This window comes from Micropterus dolomieu, linkage group LG17 (assembly GCF_021292245.1).
Source record: "Micropterus dolomieu isolate WLL.071019.BEF.003 ecotype Adirondacks linkage group LG17, ASM2129224v1, whole genome shotgun sequence".
Taxonomy (NCBI): Eukaryota; Metazoa; Chordata; class Actinopteri; order Centrarchiformes; family Centrarchidae; genus Micropterus; species Micropterus dolomieu.
In genome coordinates this window covers 2,770,800-2,780,199 of record NC_060166.1, presented here as the reverse complement: position 1 = coordinate 2,780,199, position 9,400 = coordinate 2,770,800, and the positions used below count along the sequence as shown (strand labels likewise).

The window sequence follows — 9,400 nt, the reverse complement described above, 5'->3', positions numbered from 1 at the left end:
ACTGGCTACAAGGAAGAGTTATTCCAGGTGGGATAGAGAAACGAAGGGGAGAAGCCTTCTAGACAGCGATAGACTCCGTGACCTTGCCAACAGTAAATATAAATAATCATTAAAATATGCCATACTACATTTAAAAAGCATTTCTATTGCAATGAGCGACACAACGTCACTCCATCTAGCCTGTACCATAGACTGTATATAAAAAGGCCTGTACACGCTACAGCTCTGTCTCCAGAAAGTGGACGGAGCTGTTGGAGTGAGGGGATTGTAGGCGTGGCCATGCGTTTGATGCAAACCCATTATTGGTCAGTCAAACCACCAATAGAATCTCTTATTTAGACCTTTTTTGACTCGCAAAACTTTTCAACTTGCAAAACTCTCTCACTTGCAAAACGGTTGAACCTGCAAAACTTTCTGACTTGCAAGGAAAACTTATGAACTTGCAAAACTTTCTGACTCGCAAGGAAAACTTTTTAACTTGCAATCAATAAGGACAAATTAGCAATTAAAACTTTTTGTGACACAAAAAAAGGCCTGTTTATTTTTTTTGCTTGCATTAAAAAAAACACAAAAATACCTTCATAAACACTCTGCAGTGTTCCTACAGTAATGCAAATCCATCTAACTCATTTAGAAAAATTTTTTTCTCTAAATTAATTCTAATATACAGTGTAATCATGGAACAATCAAGGAAATTAATTTTTGTCAATGTATAGGATAGTGTTAGTCACTTTAAAATGTTGAGGAACTTTGTGTTGTTGTTCTTCTTCTTCTGCTCTTCCTCAGTCAGCTGTGTTACGGTGCTGTGAGGATGCGAATCTGCTCAGATGCTTGGCAACAGACACCACTTTCTCTGGTTTTTCCACACCTTTGTGCTGGGCCAGCGTGATAACAGTCTCCGTTTTCAGCTCCTGCAATGTTGCCCGGATGGATGTCGACTTACACCTATTGATCACTCCTGCCACTATGTTCCTTCCTGAAGGTATAATCCTTGTCCACCTTCAGTGGGGTCACCACATACTGTTGAGCAGACTTGGAGTACTGGTGTTTATGTTGACTTATATTAACTCCCTCAGAAATTTCTTCCTCTTTGCGGCGTACTTCATGTACAGGGAGTGAAGACTCTCTAGCTGTCCTGTGTGAATGCCCTGTGTGGTTTTCTCCAATTTCTTCAGGAGCTGCTTGTCAAGCACTATCTTCTGCAGGTGTTGAAAGGCAGCATAGCTAGGGAGGAGCCATGGATGCTGACTCTATTTCATGGGCGTAGGTAGGGTGCTCACACCTGGTCATTGTCTCACCAAATACCCAGTGGTGCACATTGGTTATGTGATGCAGGATTGAGATCCACTTCTCTTTCAACTTTGTCACACTTCCCTCACATGTTGTGACGCAAAACCAGAGGTGGATTGTGATCATTCTGATCCACTCAAACAACTCTTCATTGTGGCATTGCAGCAGTCGTTTTTTGACAGACTCAACAATGTGCCAGGGGTCATATTCATGCTGTATAGATTTATGTTCCTGACGCATGACTTTCTGCACTGATGGGTGGCAGTCGGTTGCCAAAACAGATATGGTCACATCATATTCTCCCAACTTGGAAAGGCACCTCTCCATACCATCCACCTCAAGCCAATAACTGTTCTTCACCTCTGTGACTTCAACAGTTTCCTGTGCCACCACCAACTTCGACTTGATGTCCAGGAGTGAGTAGGTTCCATATGAGGTGTTGTGACCTGGACTGTCATATCTGGAGTCTCCTGACACAATGAGTGGCTCATCACCTATGGCACTCAGTACAGCCTCATTGTGTACTGTCCAGGTATTGTTGACCTCTGGGATGACATAAGCCTTCTGTTTGTTGAACCACTGTCTTTTTGAGATGGTTTCCAGACCAATGGTGTCGCACACCTCCATGAATGGACTGCTCTCATTTCCAGTGACAAATACAGCAGCAGGGACAGAAACATTGCATTCCATAATTCCTCTAACTAAAGGCTGAGAATGCCACATAGTCATGGCCATCAATGCATTCTGTATTGTTCCTAAGCCCAAATCCACTTTTGGATTCTGTCGGTGGCCTCACCAAACATTTGCCACAGCCTTCCCAATGACACACATGAAAGAGCTTCAACAATTCTCCTGTCGACACAATACTTTTTCGCTCTCGTGAGCCATTTGGTTCCTCATCCTCAACATCCCTGAAACTCTGATCCTCATCACTGATGCTTTCCTCACTACCCAACTCAAACTCATCATCATTGGGATTATCTTGACTCTCTTCCATTAAACTTTCTACCTCAGACTCTTCACAGCCCTCACTGATAAGGTCCAGATCTTGCTGAGATGACAATGCCGTAGCTGGGGAGAGACCTTTCACAGAAGTACAATATGAACGGTCATTTTTTAATATGTGGTTGTTAAGTATGTCATCTGTCAAAGTGCCTGTGCAAATGTACTGCTTATTGCCTCCCTCTTCTGTATCCTGTTCAAGTGGATCAGTCTGGGTGCTGACACTGACTGTCGCGAGGTTGTGGACACTGCCTGTCTCCTGCTCTATCTCCTTACAGATGTCAGCTTCTGGGAAATTGCTGCTGGCCACCAGACGCATGCATGTCTGCCTAACCTGTAAACACATTTACTGTTTTTAGGTACCCAACTGATATTGACAGCCTTATCATGGAATCCTTTGTACTTACATCCTGACTATTGGTTTAAAGCATATAAAAGAATCTTATACTGAAACACTGTTTCTTGTTGTGTTATTCATTCATTAACCATGTATAGACATTTTGTTGCAGTGGTGGTTGGGTGCAGTGGTGATTATTTTTGGTTCAATGTCCAGTTATGTGCTGTAGTTTGGTTCAATGTCCAGTTATGTGCTGTAGTTTGGTTCAATGTCCAGTTATGTGCTGTAGTTATTTGTGATGATGAATTGTACAAAACTGTAACGTTAATTGTAACATCTATGGACAGTCATGCAACTTACTACATGAGTAATCTGACTTTAACTAACGTTATAGCATATTAACTATTAACATTAACCATATATATATAGTTGCGAGCCAATTCAGGGGTGGTAAAACAACAAAAACGAAAACAGTCAGGCCTCCAGCGGTGTCCTGGATGAAAGTTCAGACGGTCACCACTTTGGGTCGGAAAAAACAGTATAATAATGTTCCTAATGTAAAATTATTGTGTTTAACGTTAGTTCGTGATGGCTATGATATTTCTTGCCACTAGACGTGTAGTGAAAGCCAGCATCCCACATGCTAAAAAACTTTATTGCTAGGGGAAGAAACGGTGGCAATGGTGAGGAAGACAACTGAATTTGGAATAACTTTGAGGATTATCTAACGTTTGGAGTCTGGAGTGAAGTGTAAGCCTGACTGCTATCTAAAGTTGGAGTCACGAAAAGATTCAAGAAATATTTCTTTGAGGTTTGCATCAACTGTGTTGACCTTCTCTGGCTAGTGAATCAAATCAGGATGAGAGTTTTAGGGGAATGCTTTCAGGCCCAGGTAATGGTTGTTTGTTTTGAATTTCGGAGTCATTTTAGATGTTATATTGATACATAAGATAAATCCTATGCTGCTATGGAAAGATTTAGGCTAGGGAACGTGTTTTGGGTTGGGAGGGGTAACAGGTGCTGCTGTTTGGACTGAGCGAGACGCTCATGATGATCAGCTACGTTTCTATAATTTTTTTTTTATCTTGGTGTGGGCATCTTTGATGCTGACTTCTGTGGGTCGCTGAATGCCCTACCTGTCTCTTCCCTGCCTGGCTGGTGCGTTTTAGCGCCCTTTACCTACGGCGGACTGATGCCTCTGTCCCGCTGTTGTCAGAGTATGTTGGGTGGTCAGTAGAGCACACATTATAGGCAGTGAAATTGAAAACAGACGGAGCAACTTCAGGCTTTAGTCTGTTGGTCTGGCGAACAACTAGTTTATCAAACTCAAAGGTCTCCTCCTCAATGTAATCCTCCTCCAGAAATGTTCACTGCAAACCCTGGAGTCAGTGCCATCGGAGGGCTCTCTCTCTTCAGAGCCGTTAGCCAGCAGTACAGTTTTCCGTTTCAGCAGCAGTTTGTGAAAATGGACTGTTTTGTCCTTGGCTTTGACCCTGTAAAACTCATTTTTAAATCCAGGAGCAATACAATAGTGGCCTCCCGTTTGTTTTCTTCTGTCCTGTGGCTCCTTAGTCTCCATCTTCCACTTTTTTTCACTGTCTCTTCCACTAACTTACCTCTTTCTATCGCTATCTTTGTCTTTCACAATCTCTGTCGTTCACCATCTCTATCTGTCACTATCTGTCTTTCACTATCTTTGTCTTTCGCTATCTCTGTCGTTCACTATCTCTATCTTTCTCTGCGTTTTTACTGAACAGAGCCTTTACCACTAGAACCGCCAACGGGTCAAATTTACACGCGGCTGTTTTTTGATTGTATCTTTTTTTCAATATAATATTCAAGTCCCCCAGTCTCTGACTTCTCCTAAGTGTGTTATATAGCACCCCCTATTATTAAAAAATGTCAATATAAAGCCAGATTTTTAAAAAATGGACATTTATACCTATAAGCGCCAGCGGGTAAAATTTACCCCTATACAGAATACATTTATTTTAGCGCTGTTCATGTCACGCGTTTTTAGATAAACATTCTATGTTTGCTATTGGCAACGCCTTTCCCACTACAGGTATTATACTTGCTCAGCGCAGTGAGTGGAGGAGAGTCTGACGGTGGGGGCTGAGCGATGTGTTGATTCTGCATCTGACGGGTCATTATCTTACAACGATCCACTTGAATGAAGTAAATATGCATAAAAGCCGCTGCTCATAGGTTTTGTGTTGCTACATGATCATCAAAACTAATGCAGCAGTAGTCTAGTTTTTCCCTTTGATGAAGGTGTGTTCTGCGGTCCCTTCAAGAGAGCGTGAGGCTCCCTCGTGTGCTTTTTGACCGGCTATAACTTTTCCAGTGCTGTGTATTTTTTAGTAACAGTGATCATTAGGCCTATACATTTTTCCGTTGGGTAAAAATCTACCATGAATTTTGGAATTGATAATCTTTTTTTTTTTCAAATAAATAGCCTACTTTTATTTGGACTTTCAAACTTTTATAGCTATGTGTTACTCTCTGGATGCCCGATGGAGTCCGAAAAAACAAACAGAACTGTAAGAACTAGCCGACATTATGAGACATTATTACCGCTTATAAAACACTACAGCAGTCAGTCTTTTTTGTAAATTGTATGGTGCATTGAAATTCAAGCTGTGTTTAGAATATACATAACATCTATAACAGTGGCGAATGGATGACATCAAAAGAGCCGCCGCGTGTGCGCAGCGCAGGCGATCGACCTGCACGGTGAAGACAATGAATAAAATGGAATAAACATTCTGTAAATGCCTGAAATATGGGGATGGTGTTTATTGGAAATGCACAGCCAATGTGCAAAATGCTTCCCAAAGTGTGTTGGAGCAACATGTAGCAGAAATAATCACAACATCAGGCATTTTTATAGCGGGTAAATCTTACCCGCTATGGTGGATATAGGTATACAACGAACCCTTCTGTTCTAGTGTTAAAGCCAACCAACCCCGTGACGTCACAGGTTATAGTACTGCACAATGGTGGTGCCCTTGCCGCGAAAGATATAACAGTGTTTCTTTTTTCTTTTATATGTTTACATTTGTCATGTTTCTTTGTGCCCACACCGATGCAGAAGTACATTTGATTATCATACTGCATTACTGTCATTATTCTAATGTGCTTCATCAGGATGATTTAATAAAATATTGATTTATTGATCAGACATGTTTTTATATATATATTTTGGATAAATTGGTTTGTTAATCGAGTAGGCAACTTTATTTTCTTTAGAATACACAAAATTAGTGGTTAGATTAATCGACTAATAGAAAAAAATAGTTAGATTATTTTAACCCCCCTGAGAGGCCACAAACAGAACTTTAAATACACTTCTGAGAAGTTTTTAGGCGAGAAATCAACAGTGTAGATTTCGAATATCGGCAGTTTAACAAAAATTGACAGCAAATCGAAAATGTGTTCAAACGTTTTCGGAGTTTTGAGAAGCTCCGCAAGTGCCGACCATGGTGCCTATCTGCGTCGCTGTAGGGTTAACCTGTGGACATGCATACAATCAATAACTTTAGGCACACACCCTATGATGGTTAGGCTAAGGGTAATATACTTTGGGGGGCCATGGGGGAGCAGGTTAAGCCTTTGAAAATGAAATGTCAAATGCTGTTTCCATTTTCATTTTAATATGGTCCTAGAATGCCCACACAACTATGTGATAATGAAAATGAAAATTGGATGATTGCATTTTCATTTAAATTTATACCTAATTAACACATACAAATGTGGAAAATTATAATGTTATTGTGGGATTACATTTTCATGTTTGCATGATAATTTGAAATTAGTCCCCTATTATGTAAAATTAGAACTTAAATCAAGAGACATCTGGCTCATGATGTAAGGTTACAGAATATTCTTGGTTCGTGTAACTTAAAATCACTTTGGAACAAATAAAATGTACAACAACAACAGTGGTATGAATTGAAACTTTGCTTTATTATTATCATTAGGCTATTATAAATAAATATTTGCAGGAATTATAGTATTAATATACTATAATAATATATAATTATAGCATAGTAAATATTAACGCATAATGTACACTATTACGTTGACACTTATCTTTTATAACGGCTCTTTTTATTTTTTTTTTTTAATTTAACGGCTATGCGTGGGCCAAGCGGCATGCCAAAATCTGACGGGTTAACCATGGCTTCTACAGCAAAACCACAACAGCTCACAGGTCTCCCCTCCATTACGACACAATTACGACACAACACTAGATGGGCTACGCCAGCTATCAGTGAGGGCCTGCAGTGAGCGAGTCAATTTGAATCTGTCAGCAAACTAACAGCCAGTGCTTTCACCTGAGGCTTCACCCCTCAGCAGCAGTAGCTTAATCTCATCATGAGCTTCCCGTCCTACATGCTCACTCAGTCCCAATCCCTCGACTACAAGTAAACATGTTGGACCACTGTTACATGTGTAAATGGACAAACAAAAGGAGCCTAAGCTTCAGCCTTACCTTTTGAACATCGTCTCCATGTCCTTAATCTGCTTGCGGGAGAACTCCTTGAACTCCGTGTAAGGGTTGAAGACACGGGTCGGTCGAGGAGCAGCGTTGCCCTCGTTGATGTCCAGCCTGCGGGTCAGTTTGGCGGACAGCTCGGAGGACGAGTCTCCTCCGGCTGCCTCCGGCTCCTGCGGTCTGGGTGGGACCGGCCTCGTCTCAACCTCCTGGGTAGCGGACAGGCGCGACTGCAGCTTCCTAGCCAGCTCTTCAGATGCCATGCTGAGAATGCGACGCAGCTCACTAACTGTCAGAGAGAATGGAGGCTGGCAGCCACTGTCAAACTGCCTGTGACCACCAATAAGAGGGACTTCCGGTCGCATTTTTTTCAAAATAAGACAGTTACCTAAAATGTACAGCAAAACTTGTCTATTGAGGGTTTCAAATAGTTGTGTTGTTGTTGTTTTTGACTTCCACATCTGTGGTCACCATAATTTTCACTTCCCAGCTTTTGCAAAGAACAGTTTAGGATGGCATATTTTGTTTTTTTCTTTTCAGTCAAAATACAATAACAGCAAAATGATAATTTCAGATAATGGATGTATAGATTCACCTAATCCAGAAGATGGCGGTAATGCTCTGCTGTTAAAAACTGGCAGGAGGAGGCAAAAATTGGCAAGTAGGATAACATCACAAAAAGCTTACAAAACTAATCATTTCAGTTTTAGTATTTTCAGCTGAAAAAAATATGTATTGAAACTTTGGTTGTTTAGTTTTTTGACATTCTTGTAGTTTTTTGTTTATTTGCCTTCATTGTACAATGTAAAAATTGATTGATTTGAATTAGCATCCACTAATTTGAGAATGTGATAGGGCATGTCACTTTTCAACTTCCCTAATTGTATAGGTGCTCTCGATGGAAAGCATGTCAAGATTGAGGCCCCTATGAGCACAGGTTCCCTCTTTTTTAATTATAAAGGAACCTTTTCCACTGTCCTCCTTGCATTAGTGGAAGCCGGTTACAGTTTCCTGGCCATCGATGTGGACAGCTATGGGAACAGCGACGGAGGCATTTTCGCTGGGACGGGCGCTCCACCGTGGGACCCTGAATGTTCTACCGCCACTGGAGCTACCGTCTGTGCCTGAATTGAGGAAGGTGAACCACGTTATCATGGCAGACAAGGCCTTTGCCAAGAAACCATATCTGCTCCGACCCTATGGCGGAAAGCGCATTGAAGAGGACAAGCGCATCTTCGACCTCCGCCTGTCAAGAGCACATCGCATCTTTTTCAGATGATGAATTCAGGATTCAAGATTCAGGGTTTATAAAATGCCAATGGAGGTGAACCCTGACCAGGCAGACAGCATCGTCAAGGCAACCTGCATCTTATGCAACTACCTAGGCCATGAAGTAGTGGGACAAGCCAGCCAGGATGACAGCTTTGACTTTGAGGATGCTGGCAACGCGTGTCTACAGGAGTTTCAAAAGCCAAGGGGTAAGCGGGCAGCTGAATAGGCTCTCCACATTAGAGACACATTAAGAAAATATTTTGTCTCACCTGCTGACAAGGCTGTACGACCATGTGCACCAGGACTCAGATTGTAGACACTGCCTCATTGTTTAGTTCACGCATGCAGTGTTCTTGACACACACTTACTAGGGCCTGAGCACGAAACGTGTGAGGTCCCTATTGAAACTGAAGAGATTTTTTCCTTTCCTTTTTCCTCAATTTTGGGGGCCTAAACATACTCGAAAACTCACCAAACTTTGCGCAAAATTCAGGAGTGGAGAAAAATTCATATTTTATGGGTTTTGCGCATGGGCGTGGCAAAATGGCTCGCCAGCATCCCCTACAGAGCAGCCCCCAGACAAAGTTTCACCTACACGTAAGAAATTTTTGTGGTATGTGTATCATGCCCAGACCCACAAAAAAGGCTCTTGGAGCCATTGCCTAAACCAAACAGGAAGTCAGCCTTTTTGGATTTAATGGTCATTTTTGGCGACCTGCGATGGACTGTAGACCTGTCCAGGGTGTACCCCGCCTTTCGCCCAATGTAAGCTGGGATTGGCTCCAGCCCCCCACGACCCTGTATGCAGGATAAGTGGTTGACGATGGATGGATGGTTATTTTTGTCATTTTACACACTCCATACTTTAACAAACTCCTCCTAGGGAATTCGTCCGACCGACTTCGGATTTGTGCTATGCAGTCTAAACCCAATGATGATTAAAAGTTGTGCAAACGGTGAGTTTTCGTGGAATGGCATGCCCATGGCGTGGCGTCCAA

General features: G+C 41.9%; 1 protein-coding gene across 2 annotated transcripts; it reads right to left on the bottom strand.

Annotated features, from left to right (window-relative positions):
* Window positions 1-539: 539 nt before the first annotated feature.
* Window positions 540-7,455, bottom strand: LOC123986524 (EF-hand domain-containing protein D1-like). Of its 2 annotated transcripts, none has more exons than XM_046074817.1 (2): window positions 7,128-7,455; window positions 540-2,626 (listed from the first exon to the last, which is right to left on the bottom strand). In XM_046074817.1, exon 2 carries the CDS (start codon window positions 2,023-2,025, stop codon window positions 1,225-1,227), a length of 801 nt encoding a protein of 266 aa, XP_045930773.1. In that variant the 5' UTR covers window positions 2,026-2,626; window positions 7,128-7,455; the 3' UTR covers window positions 540-1,224. Both variants share the same exon structure in this region, with proteins under 2 accessions (XP_045930773.1, XP_045930774.1).
* Window positions 7,456-9,400: the final 1,945 nt, after the last annotated feature.

Bases quoted from the DNA above. Each gene is read 5' to 3' on its own strand.
- LOC123986524 (XM_046074817.1), bottom strand. From the start codon at position 2,025: ATGGCCATGACTATGTGGCATTCTCAGCCTTTAGTTAGAGGAATTATG.